We start from the raw sequence: 24,703 nt of genomic DNA, 5'->3' as shown, positions 1-24,703 counted from the left end.
CATTGCGGACAAGGTCTATAAGATCTTAACCTCTACATTTTCTCTTTGAAGATTTGTTTGTGGATGTATAGTGCGAATTGTCAGCATCAGAATGGAAAATGTTCCACTAGTTCAAGACAATTTGGTCCAAGCCAGCTGCCGCACGACGCCTTTTACTGTGCTTTAGCAGCCAGTCTCTCATCAGCTTATGGAGTCATGGTACTCTCTATGGCTCTTGGTCCCGCTACAATTGAATTAGTTGTGCCATGTGGCTAAATAATTCTTTCTTGCTAAATAGAAACTCCACCATATAGCTAGTCTCGTCAATATTGCAAATGGTGCGACTTAATCTTTTCTTTCCTTTTTTTTTTTTTCCCTAGAAAAGTGTGGCCTTGTCAATGAGTGGTGCATAATGGGACTTGAAAATCGAGGTAAGTTCAAGGAATCATCCCGGGCGAAGTTTTTGCGTTGGAAATTTCTTCTGCTTGACGTGCTAGTGTGGAAAATACAAGTTCCTGCAATCAAGGGTGAAGCTAAAATGGCTAAAAGCATCCATATCTGTCATGTTCCGAGAACGATACTGAAAAGAAACCTTGTACACTGATGGCAGGAGCGGTTCAATAAAATTAAAAGTTTAAAGCGATTATCATATATTTTTTAAATAATTAAAATTTTTAATTTAAATAAATCAATTATCATATAAAATAAAGATAATATAATAATATGATATAAACTCTAAATTAAAATGAATACTTATTACAAACTATAAATAAGGCTCACGATTTTATAAAGATAATAACATAACATATTTTTTATTTATTCTTTTAAGAAAAATTGAAGTTAAAAAGAAGAAGAAAGAAAGAGCAAATGAGAAAATAAAAATTCAAAAGTAGATATTATACATTGAAAAAAAATAACTGATTTTATATATAAGAAAAAAAATAGTTGTTGAAATTTATTAAATATGTTAATTGAAAATAAGAGAAATAAGTAAAAAAGTAAAAATTATTGGAGATGATTAAATACATATGACCGTTAGTTGAATGAAAATAAGAGAAATAATTGAAAATTAATAACATTTTAAAAATTAAAAAATAACAAAAAATTAAAATTTATTAAAAAATAATTAAAAAAAGTGAGAAAATACATAAATTTATTAATTATTTTTATATATTTTTTTAATTTAATTAATTATATTATAAAATTATAGAACCTTCTCAAATTTGGAGCCTTTCTAAATTGGAGGCCTAAAGCCCTTGCTTCGGTGGCTTCACCAAAGGGCCGGCCCTGACTGATGGCTGGCGTGAGCAGATTGATCTCATTTTTTGTTTGCTTCCAGGAACCTCCACAGCAAATACTGTTGCATATCCACAACAGAGATGGTCCCCGGTTGCACATTGTTCTCAGTCAGCGTGTGGCAATTACAGGCAAGTATATATAGGCATTGCAAAAGCCACTGATCTCAAACTCAAAGACTCCATATTAGCTTTTGAACCGAATTCTGAAACAGAAAAATGTATTATTCTCAGCATTTATCATGCATTTGCATACCTCATGCAGTGTTGTTACAACCTAAAAGAAGTTGGAGCAGGTTGTCAAGTACATTAATGAAACAGTCCTTACTATCAATTATTTTTACTACTGTTCTTTCAGTTAAGTTTAGGCGATGTCTTTTGCTTGACACTTATTTGTGTTTCCATTCATTTTTGGTCTAATTTGCAGTTCACATTCTAATGCTGGGAAGAGACTTGGTAAGTGCACCATGCCAAATTTATTATGTTATGTTCTACTCATTTTGGTGAAACTCTTTCTTCTCAAAATTTTATGGACTAACCTGGGAATATCAGTTTCAACATGTCAAAGTTGTAAATATACTTTTTAATTTGTTCTGGGTAAGAACAATACAGAAGAAATGCAGCTTATAAGCTATTTTCGGCACTAATTAACAAGTATGAGTCCAATGTCATTGTAGGTCATTGCACACAGGTTCCACGAAATGTGAACTTGGAAAAACTGCGGAGTGGATATCTGTTTCCTGAGGTTGGATGCATCTAAATTGATGTTTTCATCAAATTATTATCATGTGCTAATGTCTGCATCACTATTATCTTGTAATAATGGCTTAGGGAGATCTCTTATATTCTTCCCAGCTAGTACTCTTCAATGGACTTACCTTTTATGTTTCCTTACTCAGATATCCAGGCGAGAGTCTGAACACATGCAGAAGAATCCACACGCAAGCTTACTAAGACTTGGTATTGGTGATACAACAGAACCAATACCGGACATCATAACACTAGCAATGGTTGAGGTATTAACCATTTGGCTGTGATACTTAAAAATAGTTCCCGATTTCTTCAGGTTTTCAAACTGTTTTTTTTTTTTCTGATTTACAAAAATTGCAGCATGTACGTGGCCTATCAACAATTCTAGGTTATAGAGGATATGGAGCTGAACAAGGCAACATGGTATTATGACATTTTCATTTCCTTTTTTCTTTTGTTCGTTTTTTCTCACATCTGACTAGCTGGCAAGAATGCCAATGACTCTGACCAACTTTATATCATGGTACTAATTAGGAGCATTTTACCTGGATTTTTCTGAATGCCAATGACTCTGACCAATTTTATATCATGGTACTAATTAGGAGCATTTTACCTGAATTATTAAGCATTAGATTCTCTTTGTTATTATTTACCCACCACTGTACAACATACATCCATCACTGTCTGATGATCAATCTGTTATGTTAACTGCTGCCTTGTTGTGGATTTGATTTGTTGCGCATTTTGAAGATTTAGATATTCTGCCCGGATGCTTACAAAATTGGCAGGGAGACATTTTCAGTTGCAGAAAGGACTACTTGATGGAGCCCAGGAGAATGGAGTTAGGAATTCTTTGTATTGCCATTGATGAATTATGAGGCAGTGTCCCAATTTTGTTGAGACATCCTTATCAATGGTACCAAATTGTCAAAATCATTGTTGCTGGATTGGCACTAGGTAGTTGGCCAGCATCATAACAAATTCATCATAGTAAAATATTTGGCAGAACCTATTTAGGCATATGTATACATATACATATATATAAAAGCTTGATCATTTCAAATGGATCCCAAAAGAAACTTCTTTATATCATCATAGATCAAATGTCAATAGATTGGAACCGTCTTTGTCGACAGAAAAATTCTAGGGCACAAGAATCATTCTGATTGAATAATTACTCAACAGAATGCTGCATTTATATCACATAGATTGCAAAATCATGCAAAACAGGTGTAGGAACGCTATTAGATGATGTTGATATATATCTTCATTGTGACAGTATTGAATGTTTTAATTATGTATTAAAGTATGGCTTCCCAGAGGGATAAAATCGAAGTAATTGAAGTCATTCTGTTAAGAAATGTATTTTATACACTTTTCAGAACACCAAAACACATAATATCTTCAGATTTTTCAGCCTGTTTCACCACCCTGCGTTCACAGTTGTATTAAGCATAGGTCAGGTCATTAATTAAAATTAAGACCACTATTTGAATTGTCAGAAGATTTTTCACTGCTAATCAGCATTGTCTCGCATAAAATTGCATAAATTAAATGTCAATAAATTCAAAAAAAAAAAAAGGGAAGAATGAAATGTTGATGTTTGGCCAGAGAAATTAATGAATGTATGCATTCTTCAACTTTGAGAGTAACGATTTTATTTCCTTGGCAATCTGAGATGTAAAGTTGCGTGGAGTGGCTTTTTGATATAGCTAACGTACTCTGTATCCTTTTCATATCTACTACAGAAAGATCTTCCTCACTTTTTTGCAGGCACTAAGAAAGGCTATCGCAGAAAAACTTTACCAGGATATGGGTATAAAAGCTGATGAGATTTTTGTATCTGACGGTGCACAGTGTGACATTTCTCGCCTTCAGGTAAGCTTCGTGTATGTGGCAAATGTGCAGACTCATTACATCAGCAGAATACAAGTGATTAACACCTTGTTTTCTGTTTTAGCTGGCTTTAAGTTAATTTTTCATGGCTTTCCCCTTTGGCAGATGCTTCTGGGACCCAATGTGACAGTGGCAGTGCAGGATCCATCCTTTCCAGTAAGTTTTCAGTAGTTTTTTCATTTTTTATGAAGCGTACTTAGAAAGTAAGCATATTTATTGTCAAACGTAGTGATGTGGTACAACCTTGTGGACCTGGTGAATTAGGTTCCTTCAGATTATGCTCTGAGATCATTTGTTTTGGCTGTTAATACCCCTTCAATTTGTTTCTGGGTAAGAACAAGCGTGTAGAACTCTTTTAAAAATTAGCAGAAAACTAGCAACAAGCATGACAGTGATTGATATCATTCTTTATAGTTTATACCCTTTTGCCACCATATTGATGTACCATTTGGACAGGCCTATATCGATTCAAGTGTCATAGTTGGTCAAGCTGGCGAGTTAGAAGAGGAAACTGGGAAGTATGAAAACATAATCTACATGAACTGTGGCCCTGAGAATAATTTCTTTCCCGACCTGTCAACTACTCCAAGGACAGATATCATTTTCTTTTGTTCTCCAAACAATCCCACTGGTCATGCTGCATCGCGGCAGCAACTAAAGCAACTCGTAGCGTTTGCAAAGGCTAATGGGTCTATAATAATTTACGACTCTGCATATGCTGCTTATATCACAGATGAAAGCCCCAGATCAATCTTTGAAATTCCTGGTGCCAAAGAGGTTGGTCACTGTTATTAATTGTCCTATTTATTAGCTAGTTTTGCTGCAAATTTAATGTGAGCTTGTTTAGATTTCTTGCTAAAATCTTGCTATTCTATCCATTTGGTGTTGCAGGTTGCTATTGAAATTTCATCCTTCTCCAAATTTGCTGGGTTTACAGGTGTGCGACTTGGCTGGTCAGTGGTCCCTAAAGAGCTGCTGTACTCCAATGGGTTCCCTGTTATAAAGGATTTCAACCGCATTGTGTGCACTTGCTTTAATGGTGCATCAAATATTGCTCAGGCTGGAGGCCTTGCATGCCTTTCAACAGATGGTTACCAGGTACCACACTTTGTACAAGGGTCTGATTAAAATTTCAGTACTAAAATGTACTGATCTGAGAAATTTCTGTGAGCTGTGACAGTACGCTTCTGGCCTACTTGTAAGTGATGATGGTAAAGTTTATCTTTTCAGTGAAATTGTATTACTGGTTGCAGGCACTACGTAATGTTATTGACTACTACATGGAGAATGCCAACATAATTGTTGATGCATTTTCATCGCTTGGTTCGAACGTCTATGGAGGCACGAATGCACCTTATATATGGGCACACTTTCCAGGATTGAGTTCTTGGAATGTATTCAGTGAAATTCTTGAGAAAACAAACATAGTGACTGTTCCAGGCAGGGGATTTGGTCCTGGAGGCGAAGAGTATATTAGAGTCAGTTCATTTGGTCAAAGAGAACGTATAATAGAAGCTTCGAGGAGGCTAAAAAGATTTCTAAGATGAATTATATATATATATATGTATGTATGTATACCCTTCAGTGACTAAAAGATGAGGGGTTTCCGGTCCAATTTTAATTGATGAAACAACCTTTGTCTAGATAACAATGACTTTGCGCACCTAATGTTCATCGAATTTGGTTGAAGCTTATGCTCTTTGCTGGTCATCAAACTAGAAATATGTTCAGTTCAACAGTTTTGAGTACATTTCCAAAGTTGAAGTAATTTCAAAACCCTGCCATAATGTTCCATCAAATATACAAAAGAAAACGATTGAGCACTTTTCCTTGTCAAATATTCATTCGCATCAATATCAATTCAGTGGCGCACTCTGAAACTATAAGATATTTGTTTGAATATCTGGTTTCATTGCTGAGATGCAAACTATGTGAAGTCTATGTGAAGTAGAAAACTAATCTAAGGAATAAGCAGGAACCAGGAAAGTTAACTAGCCACCCACGGTGTGGTTGAGCAAGAAAACTTATGTCCCTAGCATTTCAACATCAGGTTAAATGAACTTCAAGAAAAAGAAATTGTTTAAACTGAGTGAAAGCGTTTGAAGCAGAAATTTTCAGTTTGACAATCAAATTTTCTATAATTATGATGGAATTTAGATCTCTACAGACGCACCCCAAACAACCCTCAAAGAACTGTAATTTTGGAATCAGGAAAGTAAAATGGTAGAAAAAAGCAGAACAGTTTATAGCATCTAGTCTCATCTCTTAGGCTTTATCCTCAAGTCCTTGTCAGGAAATGCCAAGATTGCAAAATTCCAAACAGCATGGCATAAAAAAAGTCAGTAAATCAGCAACTATAATATTATCCCTTGCTCACCAAGCTAAAAATCTACCTTCCAACAAAATCGAGCACTTTATACGTTCCCCCTTCCCTTTCTTGTCCCTGTCTTGGAAAAATTGCAAGCCGCCATGAAATAGTCAGAATAAACAATAAACTCAGCTCTTGATTTTGTGCTTGCTTGCCCCCCAAGCTGAGGAAATCGATTTTTCAATGAAAGAGTCTGGTGGTTGTTTCTCATCAATGTTCAAGAAGATACATCCCAGTCATGTATCAACATCAGAGCATGGCAGAAACGAAGTAAAGAGTTATGACCACGATAAAGGTTAACTGGAATTATCAGCTGCCTAGTCTACTGCTCTCTGTTTCTCCTCATCTTTTTGGACATGTAAGATACTGCTTAGTAGAGTAAGGGGTTCTCCTTGCTTTCTGTTCTGCTTCATTTCTGACTCACCTAGATGTCAGCTGCACCCAACAATATGTGCTTCTGCCTGAAATGTGAATTCAACCATATTGTAACATCGACCGGCGGATCCTTTGAACTCCTGGCAATCAGCTTTGTATTAATCTTATGATTGTTGTTTACTATGCTTAGCCTGCTGTCAGGTTGGTGTGATTAACTTATTGTTTCATGCTTGAACTTGTATATATAGCAGCCTTTGTACTGTTAAAATGGTTTGTGAACTTTCTTTACTAAGTTTTACCCTCTTTATTGGTAATGTTTTAGCCAAAAAATTGGCATCTCATATGCCATAGACTTGGTTTGGATCGGTAGATTAATAATATAAATCAACTATCACAAAAATAATATAACAATATAATATAAACTCTAAATTAAAATAAAAAAATTTACAAAAATTAAAACTATAGTACCTAATTATTAAATGTTTATTGCAAACAGTAAATGAGATTCATAGTTTTATAAAAATAATAACATAACAAACTTCTTGCGTATTATTTGAAGAAAGATTAAAGTAAAAAAGAAAGAGTAAATGATAAAAAAAATTCAAAAGTGAATATTATAAATTGAATAAAAAAAGATAATTTGTTTTATATATAAGAAAAAAATAAATTGATTGCAAATAAAAGAAATAGTTGAGGAAAAAAAGTTACTGAAAATTATTAAATACATATTACCATTACTTGATTGGAAATATAAAAAATAGAGAGTAGAGAATTAATAGTATGGTGAGAATTGAGAAGTGATAAAAAATTTAAATTTATTAAGTATATAATTAAAAAAGTAAAAAAAATATTATTTTATTAATTATTTTGTCTTTTATATGAAAAATAAATTAAATAGTTGACAATTAATAAAAATGTAAAAGAGAGAGAAAATAAATACCTAGTAGGACTGAAAAAATAAATAATTATTTTAATTTTTATATATTTTTAATATAATTAATTATATTATTATTATAAAATTAAAAACTTAAAGCCACCGTTTTGATGATTTTTACCCTTGAGCCGGCAATGACGAACAGTAAACTCTGATGAGGGAAGAGTGTTGAAAGAGGAGAATTATTCTCATAATTATTGCTTAATATTGACAAACCAAACTCATCAACCTTTGACACGTAGCCGTAGCTCATAACGAGGGACAAATGTAGACAGGAAGCAATTTCAGTTCCAAGCTGAGCTACATGCATAATAGCACCAAGTAAAGCATTCATGAATTCTATATCACCTGCAGTACCTTTGCCTTTTTCATCATTCAAATTCTCCTCAGATCCAATATGCACAATTACTAAATCAAATTGGCTGGTATCTAATATCTTTCCTTCTTGAAATCCAAGCAACCCCAATAATTCTGAAGCCAAACAATTAATGGACTGTGCAAAGGTAAAATTGATATTTCCAAATAATCCATTCAAATGCAACAAAAGATTTCAAACCATAACTGTTAGTCAGTAGAGCAGCTCTCATTCCCATGAACCTGTCTGACATGGTTGGAATCAAGGATGACTTCTGGAACTTTGCTTCAGTAGAAAGTTGCCCATTCTGGTTAAAATATGCCTCGCACGCATCCATCAGTACCGCAAACTCTCTTACTATCCTATCATCCTCGCTTTCTGAAGGAGGCGCATTAGGGAGGCTCAAAAAACCACAGTTGGCTTTAGATGCGAGAGAGTGGAGGTGGGCATGTGATGGCTCAATGAAACGGGCCAACCCGTCCCCGTATAACACCAATCCTCGGCTTGGCTTGTTCGCCATTGCTGTTACTCAAAAAGCTCAAAACACAAACTTGAAACCAAAAAGAAAAAAGAGATGGAAGGAAAGAAGGAGAATCAAACTTCGGATATTATTTCGCACCAAATATATATTTATATATAACCTAGCACATTCCCAATTTTTTATCAGTAACACCCTCTCGTGCTTCCTTGAATGAAACTTTCAAAATTGTTTTTAAGTGAAATTAATATAATATAAATCATAATGAAAATAGAACATAAACTCTTCTAAATCTATACTTTGAGTATATGTCTATTTATATTTTTTTCTCGAATATACATATAGGAGATTAATTTATGTCACGTTATGAATCAAATATAATTTAAAGATGTCAATTTCACTTTATGAATCAAATATAATTTAAATATGTCAATTATATTTTCAAATGAAAAAAAAGAAAATAAATAAACTTCGACTCAAATTATGTAATTTGTATAGATTTTTATATATACATCTAGTAGAAACTAGATGCCACTTTTATATATAAAGTATAATTTTTTACATTAAATCAATTTGAGTTTATTACCTTTATAATATACACAATTTCAAATATAAGACGAGATTTCTTGTTATTATTTCTTTTTTGATAAATTGTCACATGTTAATTCATTATCTTTACATGTCAAGAGAGTATATTAATGATGATAAAGAAATTTCACATCCATATTTTTTTCACTTACTTTTTGATTTATTACAATAATAATTGTTATTATTCGAATAACAAACTTCCATTCAATAATAACCGAATCTTGTAAAACCAATTTCTAAACACATTTCGCACAAAAGCTTTGTCTGTGCATAATTTCTTTACCCCACTCCAAGTCATAATTGAATCATCATGTTACTGTGACACTTAATGATCCAACTTAAATTTCATTTAAACCACTATCCATCAATTTCTTGATAGGTTAAGTAATGTGATGGATTTGATTCATTTCATTGTTTAATAGACTTTAAACATTCGAAACGAGAAATTTCCAAAGGCATGGAGGCACGGCCCTCAGAAAAAGACAAAGGGCTACCCAGTGCCAACGAAGAGGTGAGGTTCGAAGAACGAGTCTACACTCCAAGGAAAAGGGAGAAAAATGCCACATCTTTGCTGACGCATACGCCATCTTCAAAACTTTTGACGTTAACTGTTAGGTGTTTTAGCACATATTCGCTGACGCCACCGTCCCTCTCTAGGTAGAATCCGACACTTCCTCGCAATCGACACCACAGAAAAGAATTCAACAATTTCAGGCTACCAATTCCTTGGCCTCCAAGCCAATTCAAACCTTTATCCCACATGAGACATGACCCTACATGGAAGTTTCGCTCTTTCTCCCCGCGACAGCAGCCTATAAATTTTCCAATTTCGTTCCAGAAAATTAATCCCATTCATTTCGTCCTAATTCTGCCCTCCAAGACAAGTCTGATTAACAATCATCTAGCTCGTCTGAATCTTTGTTCTATATATAGCAATCTAGCAAATCCCAGATTTCCTAGTTCAAGTTTCTGTCAGTTAGGCAATGGCTGGAGTTGGCTTTGCAGGAGTTGGTCTAGCAGAAGCTTACGTGATGCGATCTCTGCATAAAGAGAAAATGAAGAAAATGGAGAAGGAAGAGGCAAAGACTGATAGGATTCTCGATGAAGAGAAGATCCCTGGTGGTTGTTTCTTCTGGGTGTCTAAGAAAAGCCACTCTGCCAAGGTTGCATCTGCTGATTCTACAGAAAAACCTACTCAAAACCAAATATGAGATGACAAAAGTTGTCTTGGGGGACCTTGTTGGTTTTTCTTTAATTATGGGGCTTGGTCCTAATTAGATATTTTTTTGGTTTGCTTTGTTTAAAATATATTGGGTCTTTAACCTTTTGGTTTGGTACATATTATGGCCACGGAAAAGACCTTTTAGCTTGATAAAAGTAGGCATATTAGGCAAAGCTTAGCATCTGTGTGGTGAGGAACTGATGATTCTGTACTCTTATTTGCACCAAAAAAAGGAAACAAAAAAAGAGGTCGATACTTGCAAATTTTGTTTTTGTACATAAATTGAGCATCAATATATATATTTTTCCCTTTTTATAGTAAAAATTGTTTTTTTATTGTGATGAATGGCAGCTACATTTTAATGGGAAAGAAACTGGACCCATGGTTAAGTTTGGGCCTCTCTGTTTCGGCCTAAGGGTTAATATCAATCAAGTCTCTTCATCAAAAGTAATAAAGTAGATCAGATACAACTAATCATGTCTCCACCTCTCCTTAACCATGCCTAAGCCTGTACACCAAACCCACTTTAACCACCTAATACTTTCTTTTTTACCCTTTTTAATTAAGTAAAGGTCAAAGAGACCAATTAGAAATATGATTATGAAGTTGGGATTAAAGTATTAAATCATTATCTCATAAAAGATATACTACCATTGTTTCTAATGTAAGATCTGTTCATGGGAAGTGGGGTACAAACCCATTCCAATCCCACAGGATTAAAATGTAATCCTACTAATCAAATCAGAAGCTGATCCCCCAGCCGCCCTCTTTTTTTTTTTTTTTGACTTACATCTTTGGGGGGTGCATGTGCTTCCTGGGGCTATCACGTGCAATGTCCACATGATGGTGAGGGGTGTATCACGTGATAAAGGGGTGTGGTGACGCTAGCTTTTAGCTTACCTGTGTGACAAGATACAATGAAAACTCTGAAATTGGAGGCCCTTTAACCAGAAAAACAAAGCCATGTGCACAAGGTCCATCGTGGCCGCTGAATATGACCCCACGATGACAAATTTCCATGCCAGAGTTCATGCACACACCTTGCTCCTGGACCAACCCAATCATGCACCAATGCTTCTTTTACATTTTTTTCCCTTGGCTGCTACTTGTTGTCTACCTCTGCAACACTTAAACTACTTTGATTGGAATTATGGAACAAAGTTTACTTCCCAAATGGTAGACCCAAGCATGCTCTAGCTTTTGAAGTTACAGTCTATCACCATATTCTCTTCTAGACCATGACAAATCTAGACTCGCAGACCATCTTCTGTTGAGTTCATTAACTCAACAATATTTGAGTTATTTCATTAAAGGGTTGTCTCTCAATCATGCTATACCAACTTTTCAGAGTAAAAATAGACTTGACTACGTTATAGTAAAAAGTCCAAATTAATTGAGCTTGAGCATGTGAAGCTACAGAAGTAAATTATAGGTAAAACTTTTATCCAACACTCATTTAATATTTGTTTTAAGAGCCAAATTTACATATAATTTCAATCACAAATCCAAAGTACCAGTCACTGAGTCACTGGGATTAAAAAAAGAAATAAAACATGATAAGGTATGTAAAGGAAAATTTCCAAAGTAAGGAGTGGAAGAATAGAAATAAAATTGTAACCATTTTGAGTAAATCCATGGTGGTCCAGAGGGAATAGTGATCCCCCCAAACAACCATCAAATTTCAAAACTCAATTATGAATTATGAATGGTCCAGCTAGGTCTGAAGTGGAGATCAGTCATATATGCCTGAATCATGGTCATTGGGTCAGTCAATTAAATCCCTTTTACACCACTGAAAAACTCCAAAAAAGCTTCAGATTAATCCCTGTAATGAAAAACCCAAAAAGGGGGGGCTTTTCAGTAAACTCAAAAGGGGTTCATACCCCACATAAGTATATTCATAATGGCAATTAAAAATCCTGATTTTATTAATTTGCAATAATTAGCAAACAATTGACAACAACTCCAAGCTTTGGCGGGATGTCTCTTTTCTGCTAATACAAATCAAATCCCATCCTTTGAAATCTGAAAGCTGATATTTTACCTGCAAACAAACCTCCATTCCACCTTATTATCTCTCTTCTTTTTTTCTTTTTTTTTTTTAATTTAAATCAAAGCAAAACCCCAGAATTTTCTCCTTATTTACGCCAACTAGAACATCTACACACTCTCCCAAAAATCCCACCCAACATAAAAGTTTACTACAAAACACCCACACAACAAATAATAAAGAAACCCAACAGTTCGAAATATAAAAAAGACAGCCTTTTTTTTTCTCTGTCCCTCTCAAAACTAGCTCTTTTTTTTTTCTCCTTATTCACCGTGGTTGTGTCTGAAAACAGAACCTTCTCCGTAAAGATTCGTCTACTCTTTCTTCCAGCTTAAGCACCTGCAGATCCGCTACTAGGTACCTACCCTCATTGGTCCTCAGCACTTTTTTTACTGATGTATTTGGTTTTCTTTTTCTTTGAGTGGTTAAATGGACTAAAAATGTCAAACTTTTTACATGGATTATTGTTTTTCTCAATTGGGTCCATTTTTGTTTTTGTTCTTCCAGTGACAAATCTGGGGGTTCTTTTTTGTATTTGTTTAGATATTTTGTTAAAAGAAAAAAAATTAAGGAAAAAAAGAGTGGTGGTGTGAAGCTTTGTTATAGGTGCTATTCCTTTTTCTACATTTGGCTGTGGCATTTGGTTTTGGATTCTCTTTCACTCTATTCCTTTCCCCTTTTGTGTCAGTCTTTTTGAAGGTGGTCTTTTGCATCTTTGTTTCTTTTAAGTGTGTGAAGTGGCATTTTCTCTTCTTTGCTTTTGTCTTTTTTTGAGGTTAAAAATTTTGAAATTCACTGTCTTTTTTTTTTTAATAATAAAGGGTTTCGATCCGAGATTTTTTCAAGTCAGCATTTTGAAGTTTGTTTCTGGGGTTTGGCATTTTGGGAAAGGCCTTGCCTTTCTTTGAATAAGGTATGTTCTGGAATTAGCTATTTTCTATGTCTCTAATTTGGCTTTTAGTTCAAATATTCTCCTTACACTCCTTCAGTTTGGATCTTGTGTTGGTTTCTGAAGTAATGGCCGTGATCTGAATTGACCTTGTATGCCTTTGGGGGTTTGAAAAAACTGTGTCATTTGCTGTTACATCTTTTTTCCAAATTATGTTACTGTCATGATGAAGTAGACTTATTCATGGGATCTTAATGCTGGCAGTAGGCTTTGGATTTCAAGCATGTGTCATACTTGCACTTGAACCAGCTTGTTAACTGGTCTCAGCTGTCAAAGTTGGAATGATATGGTCATATTTCGGTTATTTGTTATAAGCAGGGGCAGTTTAATCAAAGGGATTGTTATGTCATACAGCTGGTGATTAATTGATTTGCTGGTAATGTCGAGGGTCACTAAGTGGAAGATTGAGAAGACAAAAATAAAAGTTGTATTCCGGTTACAGTTTCATGCTACACATGTAAGTTACATTTTGTGTTTGTGAAATTTTGTGGCACATGTTTTTTTTTAAGTTAATCCCTTCTTGATCTCCTCAGATATATGATTAAAACAGGTGAATGAATTGGTATATTAGAATTTATCTAACAACAAATATGTACCAAATTGAACAATGTAGCTTATTAAGGTGTTTTAAGAAATCCAATAACTATGCATTGAATGTATAACTTCAGTTCTATTATATGAATGTTCTAAGATTCTCACCTAGCCAATTTACCTTTTATGTTACTCTGCTGTGTGACTGCATTTTCATGTAAATTGCTTCATTTTGTAGGAAACATATATTTGAAAGCAAAGTATTGCTTTTAAGTCTTTGGCTTGTTCACAATTAAAGAGTTTTAGGTCAACTTTTTTGGCACTTCAAACAAATATTTCCATTTCCCAAGGAAAAAATTGGTAGGGAAAGTTTACTAAATGGTTTTAGATTGTTCAATGTTCCGGAGTTTTAGAAGGTCAACTGCTTGAGAGATCAATTTGTATGCAGTAGCCATGAATTTAGTCTTTAACTCATACCTTCTTCCAGAACCTGTTCCATGACTGCAGATTGCAGATTTGAGTGTATGATACACCCTCCTATAAGAGTAGTGTCAATCCTCATGCTCCTGCAATTGACACCGGACCATCTTGAGTCCTGCATTTGGGCCATGATGTATTGAAAATTGTAAAGATTTTTAGAAGGTATAAAACACTCAGTGGTATATATGACAACATCCATGTAAATGAGAAGAAAAAACAAGCAATTAATTGGAATGTCCATCCATATGATGAAAGTTAGAATTTAATGCTTTGATTGGTAATTATGTCAATGCTTTATGTTATGCCTCTTTTAACCTTGTTGATTCATATTAACCATAATACTGGGAGAAAATTTAGAATGGTTTAACATCAGTCCGCTAGACTGAACTTCTTGAATCATCCAAGTGAATCCTTTTCGTCCATTTTATCTAGTCTGTATGTAAAATACTCTTATGTTGTTACTAATTGGTAACCTTTGAGTTGCATGCCATTTTACATTGTTTAATTGTTCATATCAACCGTAATAGTGGAAGAAGAATATGATGGTTTAATTTTACTCAACTACACTTCAGCCCTATACTGGTTGAATCATCTAATGAATCCCTTTCTCCATTTCATCTGGTCTGTGCTAAAAGACTCCCAAGTTTCCTACTATATATATTGCTTATTTAATATGTGATTGTCTGTCCATCTTTCATCACTGGGAAATATATTCTGATGCATCATTCATCTTGATTGTCGCAATGACTGCATACTATATATATTTTTTCTGCACAATTCAGATTCCACAAAGTGGATGGGATAAACTGCATATATCCTTCATTCCTGCTGATTCTGGAAAAGCAACTTTAAAGACAACCAAAGCAAATGTGAGAAATGGAACTTGCAAATGGGCTGATCCAATCTATGAGACTACGAGGCTTCTCCAAGACATTAAAACTAAACAATTTGATGAAAAACTCTATAAGCTTCTTGTGGCGATGGTCTGATCCTAATCCTTATACTTCAGTTGCAATATTTGAGCGTGCGTTCACACACACACACACACACTCTTTGCATGATTTAAATTTGAATTGCAAATTCTGATCTGTAGACAGTTTATTCCACACTTCTAGTCACAGTCAGAACAGATTTTCTTACCCTCTTCTTGTTTTGACTGAGATTAACTATGTCTTTCACCTGAATCTGATTGGCATCAGGGTTCCTCACGATCCAGCCTTCTCGGTGAGGCTACCATCAACCTTGCTGATTATGCTGATGCATCAAAGCCTTCTATTGTTGCATTGCCTCTCCATAGCTGTGATTCTGGAGCTATATTACATGTAAGGTTTTTGAATTTCTCAAAACAGTCTTGGGGGAATTTTGGTAGTGCTTTTTGGATCACTCAGGTCATTACATGTATTTAGAGGCTAAAATGTTTTTGTGTAGCCTACTCTGAAAAGTATGTGGAACTCTTTCATGCTTGTTGTTGAAGTTTCTTCTCTGTTATTAGAGATTAATAGTGTTTTATGCCTAAATAATGTTTAATTTGTATCGATTGACAGGTCACTGTACAACTGCTAACCTCTAAAACTGGTTTCAGGTATATACTAAAAACATGTAAACTTCTTGGTTCAGCTAATTTCAACTAGCTTATCTGTAATTACACTTGGTCTCAGGGAGTTTGAACAGCAACGAGAACTTAGAGAGAGGAAATTGCAGGCAGGGCCAGATCAAAATGGTCCTGATCAGTCATCTTCTGGGAAAGTATCAGTTTCTGAGGAGAGCGTCAACAGTCACATGGACAAGGTTCAGTCATCTGTTCTTTTGGATTCCTAGATATTACTATATTTGTTGTATAGTAGTCAAGGTTTTTTCCTTTTGTTTCGTACGTTTATTCTGAGATCTTTACACATATATAGTCTTTGCTGGAAAATGCATAGTAGATCATATGTCTTTTCTTTCCATGACAGTTATTGAATAATACAGATTGCAACATATATTCCTCTTGAAGAGGTGTTAATTCAGATTACATATGAAAGTATTAGCGGTTTTAAGGTCAATCAGATCACTTCTTAAAGAGATGTGATGGTATCTATTTCCTGGTTGAATCTAGAAGAATATTAAATCACAGAGATAATGATTAAATAGAGCTTGTTGTTACTAAGAATGCCATTAATATTTGCATGGATTTTTATGGCTTTGCTGTAGAAACCATGGAAAATGGTGTGCTTATGAGCTAATGTGAAGATGTTATTGAAAAGTCAAGATGGTTAAATGAGCAAAATTTATATTGTAAAGCTCTTTAGCAGTCCCATGCTACAATACCAATATGCAGAAGCACTTTCAAAAATAAAGTTTTCCCACAAATTTAGGTTTCTACATTTTGGGTGAAAATTAGGTTATCTAAGTTATATGAAAATCTATATTATAGGCTCTTTAGTTGTTCCAAGCTCCTTTATGAATGAGCAGCAAGTGCTTTCCTGTTGCCTTTCACAGTAGAGGATAATCTAATTTTTATGACCTTTTCTTCTGTATATAGGTCAATACAAGGGTTAGATTTAAAGAAAAATCTAAAGAGCACCATTTGCTTGAAGAAGATGTTGGCCTGAATGAAGAATACGGAGACTCAGCTGTTGGGTTTGATGGCTCTTCAAATACTTCAGAAAGTTTATATGCAGAGAAGCATGATACGTCCAGCACTCATGAAATTGACAGCCTGAAGAGTACAGCCTCTGGTGATTTGGGAGGACTTAGTCACAGCCCTCAGCAAGAGAAAGGGGATCCCTCTGATCATCAGATTTTGGCACAGGGGACTAACGATTGGATTCATGGCTGGAGTTCAGATTATTCTGCAGATAATGACTTAACTATTGCTTATGAAGAGAATAGCAGACTCAGAGGATGCTTAGAAGTGGCAGAGTCATCTATTCAGGACCTTAAGGTGGAAGTAAGCTTGTTACAAAATCATGCTAGTCAAATAGGTGCTGAAACAGAGAAGTTTGCTGAGCAACTTGTCACAGAGATTTCTTCAGGAGAAAGGTTGGCAAAAGAGGTTTCTGCATTAAAATCAGAGTGTTCGAAGTTGAAAGATGACCTTGAGCAGATGACAAATTACAAACTATGCCCTGCATTGAGCAGCAAAGAAGCTATTAGGAAAGACCAGGATCACTTATTTCAAGACTTAGAGGTCACATGGTCAAAGGGGCTTTTAGTTATGGAGGATAAGATACGGGAACTTCAAAACAAGGCATGTTTGAATAACCATGAAAGAGACCTTAGGTTCCTTCATGCAGACTTGGAGGCATTGCTTGGTATTCTGCAAGATCTCAAACAAGGAACTCAAGAGGAAATATCTGTTCTTAGATCAGTACCATCTGAGAGATGCAACATGAAGGGGAGCAGAGAAATTAGTTTAAATAATGGTGAGCAATTTATACCAGAAACTAGTTTTGATGCAGAGCTTTACCAACCGGAACTAGGCATGGTTCCATGTGTTAGTTTGCCTGGTCTTATGTCACATGAACCTGATTCTGTGGGTGCTACTACTGCAATGAAAGGCAAAATCTTCGAACTACTGAGAGAGTTGGATGAATCAAAAGCCGAGCGGGAAAGCCTTGCAAAGAAAATGGACCAGATGGAGTGCTACTATGAAGCTCTTGTTCAGGAGCTCGAGGAAAACCAAAGGCAAATGCTGGGAGAATTGCAGAGTCTCAGAAATGAGCATTCTGCATGCTTGTATAGGGTGCAATCTACTAAAGCTGAGATGGAGACTATGCAGCAAGATATGAGTGAACAGATCTTGAGATTTTCTGAAGAAAAACAAGATTTGGAATCTCTGAGCAAAGAACTGGAAAGAAGGGCTATTATTGCAGAAGCAGCACTCAAAAGAGCACGTCTTAATTATTCAATTGCAGTGGGCCAGTTACAAAAGGATCTCGAGCTACTTTCTTCCCAGGTTATGTCTGTGTTTGAGACAAATGACAATCTCATCAGGCAAGCTTTTGTAGATTCTTCACAACCAAGCTCCCAAGGATACTCAGAGATGGTAAAGAATCGGGAATTGGATCCAGAAGAATTCCAACCTACCAAGCCCTTGCATTGTCAAAACCAGTATGTAGGGGTGAGGAAACAGCAGTTGGGTGGAGATATCCTTTTAGAGGACTTGAAGAGATCTCTCCATTTACAGGAAAGCCTTTATCTGAAGGTTGAAGAAGAAGTTTGTGAAATGCATTACCAAAATGTATACCTAGATGTGTTTTCAAAGACTCTACAAGAAGCTTTGCTTGAAGCAAGTGCTGATGTTAAACATATAAAAGAGAGAACAGATGAGCTTATGCGGCAATTGGAACTTTCAGTCGAGTCGAAGGAGTTATTGATGCAAAGGCTGCAGAGCGCTATGGATGACGTTCATTCCCTTAATGAGTACAAGGCTACTTGCATTGCCAAGTATAATGATATGGCTGTGCAAAAACAAACTTTAGAAGCCAATGTAGAAACTGTCACCCATGAAAATCATCTCCTTTCTGAGAAGATAACTGAAATGGAGCACCACTTGATGGAATACAAAAGTTACAAGAGCAAATATGATGCCTGTGCCATGGCAAAGACAGAGTTGGCTAGTTTATTGAAGAAGGAAACCCTGGAAAATGGTAATCTTCGAAATGAGAACTCTTCTTTGCAGGAAGATTTGAGAATGATCAAAGGTGAGTTTGATGAATTGGTTACTGTGAAGACAAACTTGCAGAATACTGTTGACTTTCTTCGAAGCAGGTTGCTGAACTTATTGTCATCTTATGGCAAAAATTTTGATGAATTGTCCCTCTTGAGTGATTTGGTTGGTCAGGATATTGAGTCCAAGGACTTAACATCTGTCATGGTGTGGTTAGAGGAGGTCCAGCATAATGCACATGAAAAATTTCTTCATCTCTTAAAGGAAAACAAAGAACTGATGGAAGAACGAGATAAGGCTCTGGTGTCATTAACTGCAGTGGAATCAGACATGGTGCTGATGAAACAGAAATTCGAAGGTGATATACGAGCCATGGTGGATAAAATGGATTTATCTAATGTAGTGGTACAAAGGGTTCAGTTAGAAGTTGAAGCTGTTGCCGGAAAGCTCAGGGTTAGCTCTGAAGTTGAAGAAACTTATGCACAGCAGCAGAGAGATCTTTTATCTGATATTGAGCACTTCGAAGCTGAGCTGCAACAGCTTACTTCTAAGAACAGGGAGATTGCTGAAGAACTCTTGGTGTTAGAGTCTGTCAATGAAGAACTTGGAAGTAGTAAGCTGACCGTGACTGAACTTATGGAAGAAAACAAAGCTTTGATGCAATCTTTACAGGATAAATCTGAGGAGTCATCCAAGCTTTCTTTGGAGCTTAATGGTTTGAAAGAAAGTTTGCGTTCTGTGCATGATGAGCTGCTAGCAGAAAGAAGCTCGAAAGATAAATTAGAGAGTTTGGTTACAAACCTTACTTCCCAAATGAATGAGAAGCATCATCAGTTGTTGCACTTTGATCAGCAGAAATCTGAACTTATCCATCTCAAGCAAATGTTATCAGATCTAGAATTAGAAAAATCTAGAGTTTGCAGTCGTTTACAACAATCTGAAGAATGCCTTAACAATGCTCGCAAAGAATCTTCTTCTATTACTTTTCTGGAATCTCAGTTGTCTGAAATGCATGGATTTTTAATAGCTGCAGACGTTAGCCTCATTTTCTTAAGAAAGCGGTATGAGACCTGGACTGCTGACCTTGTCTGTCAACTTTCCCTCTCCGAAAGCCGCCTTGTGGAGCTTCAAAAGAAGCATCTTGATGCTAAGAGCATGCTTAATGGTTGTCTTGCTCGTGAAGCACACTGCATTGAAGAAAATGCAAGATTATCAGCGAGTCTTGAGTCCCTAAAATCCGAGTTAGATGCTTCAATGGCTGAAAACAGGGTACTTCTCAATAAAAATAGCTCTGTAATAGCTGAGCTTCAGGAATACAAAAGTAGAATTGAAAAACTTGAGTTTGGTTATTGTGAGGATAAAAATCAGCATGCTCTTGAAGTCGAAAGGCTGAAGCAGTTACTGGTCAGTTCTCGGGAAGAGATTGATAATCTGATGGTATTGAAGGAAGAACTGGAACTCAATGTCGTAGTACTCAAAGCTAAATTGGACGAACAGAGCTCTCAGATAACCTTACTAGAAGGGCCGAATGATGAGGTGCTGTTGCTGCAGAATCAGTGTAATGAGCTTTCTCAAAGGCTTTCTGAGCAGATTTTGAAGACTGAAGAGTTCAAAAACTTGTCCATTCATTTGAAGGAGCTTAAAGACAAGGCTGATGCAGAATGCATTCAGGCTCGGGAGAAAAGGGAATCTGAAGCACCACCAACTGCTATGCAAGAGTCCTTAAGAATTGCATTTATCAAAGAACAGTATGAATCACGGCTACAAGAACTGAAGCACCAGTTGGCTGTCTCCAAGAAGCATAGCGAGGAAATGCTATGGAAATTACAGGACGCCATTGATGACATTGAGAATAGAAAGAAATCTGAAGCTTCTCTTTTGAAGACAAATGAAGAGCTTGGAGTGAAGATCTTGGATTTGGAGGCTGAGTTACAATCGTTGATTTCTGACAAGCGTGAAAAAATGAGGGCTTATGACCTGATGAAGGCTGAACTGGATTGCTCAATGATTAGCCTTGAATGCTGTAAAGAAGAAAAACAGAAACTTGAAGCTTCTTTACAAGAATGCAATGAAGAAAAATCTAGAATTTTAGTTGAACTTAGCATAGTGAAAGAATTGCTCGAGACCTCCACATCAACCATGAGTGTTCAGAAGGAAAGAAATGACAAACTGAAAGATGGTTGCATCTCTGACGAGCTGGTTGTCAATAATGCTCCAACTAGCGATGTTGATCTTAAATATTCGGAACAAGATACTTCAACATACACTGAAGAAGCAGAACAGGCGTGCTTAGTTCCCATTGATGAAGGTGACTGTACAAGGGTACTCAGAAATATGCAACCTGAGCAGGTAAACTTTAACGTTTTGCTTGGAATATCTTCTTCTAACTATTGTTTTGTTCAATTACTAATTCACTGTTTGTTAGTGAATTATAATTCTAAAATTTTCATTTCAGCAAATGATTCTGTTGTGTTTTATATATCTGCTTTGCATTATCTTAGACTTAATGGTATAATTTTAGAGAATTTAGTATGTTGATTATTGACTTACTGTAACATGCTGAGAAGTAGACTTCACTTAATGTCCTTTAATAACAGCCCTTAGCCTTCCATTCAAGTTCTTTTAGCTTCATGGTAAAAGATTTTCAAAGCATAATCTTAGAGAAAAATTTATTGATCATAATCAAACAGGTATATAAGCTATGACATAATCTAACTTTAATCAGTGGTCTTAATGCTATCTCCCTGGTATTCTAGTTCTTGCCTGTTGCTTGGCATCTCCTGCGTGAAGTGCTGATCTTAAGGTCTTTTTAGTTCTTTTGATGAGCTATCTTGCATTTTTGTGCTGGACTGCTAAGTAATTAATTTATGCTAACTGGTAAAAAAAGTTTATTTCAAATTTACCCTATTTCCTTTAGCAAGAATCTTGGACAAAAATGATCTTTGAAGGAAATGTTAATATACTTTCATTTATACTTTGTCTGCTGTGTGCAACCTTTCAATTTACGTAGTGAAATTTCTTTGTAATGATGATTTGCTTAATTGTTTATCAGGATTTTCTTGCATCGAGCAATGTAAATGGAGTTCAAAGTCTTGCACTTGTCAACCCAGAGAACTTGCTGAATAGTGATGCAAAACATCTAGCTTTAATCAATGATCGTTTTAAAGCCCAAAGTCTAAGATCTAGCATGGACCACCTAAACAGTGAGGTATGTATATCTTGTAAGCCAGTAAGGTGCAAGTTAGTGAGAATCCAACTAGAAGTCATTTACAATTTCTTATATTGTTGAGCATGAGGGAATGTTATATGTTAATCTTCAGTCATCAGTTAGCTTTTTTACAGTTGGGACAAAATTTTTTTAGGATAATGCTTAATATAATGGTGATTAATATACATTTTTTTTTGTGCTTGTAGCTGGAAAGGATGAAAAATGAAAATCTGCTTCTTTCAGAAGATGGTCATCATTTCGACTCTAAATTTCCAGGTTTACAGCTGGAATTGATGCAGTTGCATAAGGTGAATCATATGGACCTCTTTACTTCCATAAGGTTTTGATAAAAGCCATTCAACCAGGCTCTCAGTTTTGGCCTTTGCACAGGTGAATGAAGAATTGGGAAGCATGTTCCCTTTGTTTAATGAATATCCAGAAAGTGGAAATGCATTAGAAAGGGTACTTGCATTGGAACTCGAGCTCGCCGAGGCATTGGAAACTAAGAAGAAATCAAGCATCCTTTTTCAGAGGTATGTTATGTCCTAGAAAAGAACATTAGTCTGCTTTCTGATTCCTTTCAAACTTATTGACAAAATCATTTGATTAAATCTCTCACTTGTCAGAAGCTGGTGATTAAGAAGCAATTTGCTTTGTCCTAAGGGGCTTGTATAGCTTTGACCTTGAAGGTTACTTCAAGAAATTTGCTGTGTCTTCCATGTTTAAAGTTCTAAACCTGGTGCATATTAAATACCTAGGGACTAGATTGTTGCATGCATACATGACATTTACAAGAATAAGTGGAAATTCATAACCCTCCCTTAAATTTTGTTCTGCGACTTGTGCATCTCTTTGTCAACCTACTTTCAAACTAAGATAACTGGCTCGCATGAAATAATTTGTTACGTGCACACTATCATGATCTACATCCACTCTGTATGAGTTCTATTTATACCAGGATTAGCAGGTGTTGTATCTTTGTTGCTGTCTGCAACCTTTGTAAGCTAACTATAAGTTAATTATTTTCCTTCAACTTGTCTGTAGTCATATTCTCAAATGTCTGTTTTTTGTGTGCTGAAATTGTTGGCTATAACATGCACTGATCACTAAGTTACTACACTAACAGAGCATGGGTCTTGTGAGTCTGGTGTGGCTATTATGGTACACACTTGTGTGTGTGTACTGTGGCTCATTTTTCGTTAACAGATTCTGGCTTTGGCCAAGATTTATTTGGTCACAAAGATGACTGAAGCAACCGTTTTGGTGGCCTGGTATCTGGTGTACCAGTAATTTGGGTGCAGCAATCAAACCGATTACTGGTCTCCAGTTATTCCTTGTATACCATTCAGAGTATGCATCTAGATACGCATTTAATTTGCTTGATCTTTCCCCTTTAAAAAATTTTAAAAACCATTGCCAGTCATGTATGATGTATCCAATGAGCTGAAAGAAACATTGACTGGGAAATTCTCATAGGCATCACTTGGTATATCTTCTGATAAGTGGAATCCTTGCAAAATTATCAACCCTCTTTCACTACTGTTCACATCTTTTACTTGTGCTTTCCCCTGGACTTCCCTTTACTGATTTCGTTTCTCCCTTTCTGAGCCTCATTCACACATGATATGTCCAGCAAGTTTGGCCAGAAAATCTTAATTTTATTATAAATTGCAGTCTGGGGTTGGGACATTAAGACAAGTTAGTTTAAACTCTAGCCCAGCAAATGGAACATCAAAGAAATTTGACATAACTTTCTCTTGTGGTCCAGCTCTTTCTTGAAACAGCACAATGATGAGGAAGCAGTGTTCAAAAGTTTTAAGGACATCAATGAGCTAATCAAAGACATGTTGGAGATAAAGGGAAGATATGGAGCTGTAGAGACTGAACTAAAAGAGATGCATGAGCGATACTCTCAGCTAAGCCTTCAATTTGCAGAGGTTGAAGGAGAGAGGCAGAAACTCATGATGACACTCAAGAATATGCGGGCATCCAGGAAGGCCCAAAACTTGAATCGCTCCTCATCAGCCGCTCTTGGGGACCATTCCTAAGCCACAAGAACAAACTCGGCTGTGGAATTCCTGTTTGCCATGTCCCAGAAATGACCACTTCACAGGGTTAAGTTAATGACAGCTCCTTGTCATTATATTATCAAATTTCTTCAGAATTCACAGGCTATTGAGCTATTGCAGAGTTCAAGTTTTTCAAGCTTGATACACAATGTCAAAAAGCAAAGCAGCTGTATTTTATGTAAATAAATATATATTTCCCGGTCTTTGTCACAGGAAACTAGTATCATAAGATATAGATAGATGTAACACTTGGACCTTTTTCCCCCGGTCCTAGTGATTGAATTCTTCTATTGTATAGTGAATCAAATTCTTTGATTGACAGAATCATTTTTATTTCATTACTAGAAACAACGGTTCATCCCTTGTTCACCTCATCTTTCCCTTTCTCTGCTTTCATTTTTCTGTACTGCCACTATTTCTGGCTGTAGTTTGTTGATTACCTGCTTTACCTTGTGTTTTCATTTTTCACCCCCATTTCACTTGCCTTTGTCTCTTGTTTTGCTGATTTGGATGAACCTTGTTTTC

General features: G+C 35.8%; 3 protein-coding genes across 6 annotated transcripts; 2 read left to right on the top strand and 1 right to left on the bottom strand.

Moving 5' to 3' along the window:
* On the top strand, positions 1,467–5,656 carry LOC18592224 (aminotransferase ALD1). The gene is made up of 10 exons (XM_018126240.1): positions 1,467–1,570; positions 1,702–1,730; positions 1,952–2,019; positions 2,174–2,290; positions 2,385–2,447; positions 3,798–3,902; positions 4,026–4,076; positions 4,377–4,697; positions 4,812–5,018; positions 5,174–5,656. The coding sequence occupies exons 1-10, from the start codon at positions 1,494–1,496 to the stop codon at positions 5,465–5,467; spliced, it is 1,332 nt and encodes a 443-aa protein (XP_017981729.1). The 5' UTR covers positions 1,467–1,493; the 3' UTR covers positions 5,468–5,656.
* Positions 7,683–8,472, bottom strand: LOC18592223. The gene is made up of 2 exons (XM_018125483.1): positions 8,154–8,472; positions 7,683–8,068 (listed from the first exon to the last, which is right to left on the bottom strand). Exons 1-2 carry the CDS (start codon positions 8,470–8,472, stop codon positions 7,683–7,685), a joined length of 705 nt encoding a protein of 234 aa, XP_017980972.1.
* LOC18592221 (restin homolog) lies at positions 12,516–24,552 on the top strand. Of its 4 annotated transcripts, none has more exons than XM_007018818.2 (12): positions 12,516–12,647; positions 13,112–13,203; positions 13,594–13,696; positions 15,033–15,233; positions 15,450–15,572; positions 15,795–15,832; positions 15,909–16,038; positions 16,772–21,250; positions 21,954–22,109; positions 22,316–22,417; positions 22,500–22,642; positions 23,878–24,552. In XM_007018818.2, exons 3-12 carry the CDS (start codon positions 13,619–13,621, stop codon positions 24,155–24,157), a joined length of 5,730 nt encoding a protein of 1,909 aa, XP_007018880.2. In that variant the 5' UTR covers positions 12,516–12,647; positions 13,112–13,203; positions 13,594–13,618; the 3' UTR covers positions 24,158–24,552. The 4 variants fall into 4 exon arrangements, with proteins under 4 accessions (XP_007018880.2, XP_007018879.2, XP_017981402.1 ...); XM_007018817.2 differs by having other exon boundaries at positions 13,558–13,696; XM_018125912.1 differs by lacking the exon at positions 12,516–12,647 and adding an exon at positions 12,879–12,989 and having other exon boundaries at positions 13,558–13,696.

Source organism: Theobroma cacao, chromosome 8, assembly GCF_000208745.1.
Source record: "Theobroma cacao cultivar B97-61/B2 chromosome 8, Criollo_cocoa_genome_V2, whole genome shotgun sequence".
NCBI lineage: Eukaryota > Viridiplantae > Streptophyta > Magnoliopsida > Malvales > Malvaceae > Theobroma > Theobroma cacao.
This window is presented reverse-complemented; position numbering and strand designations above follow the sequence as displayed.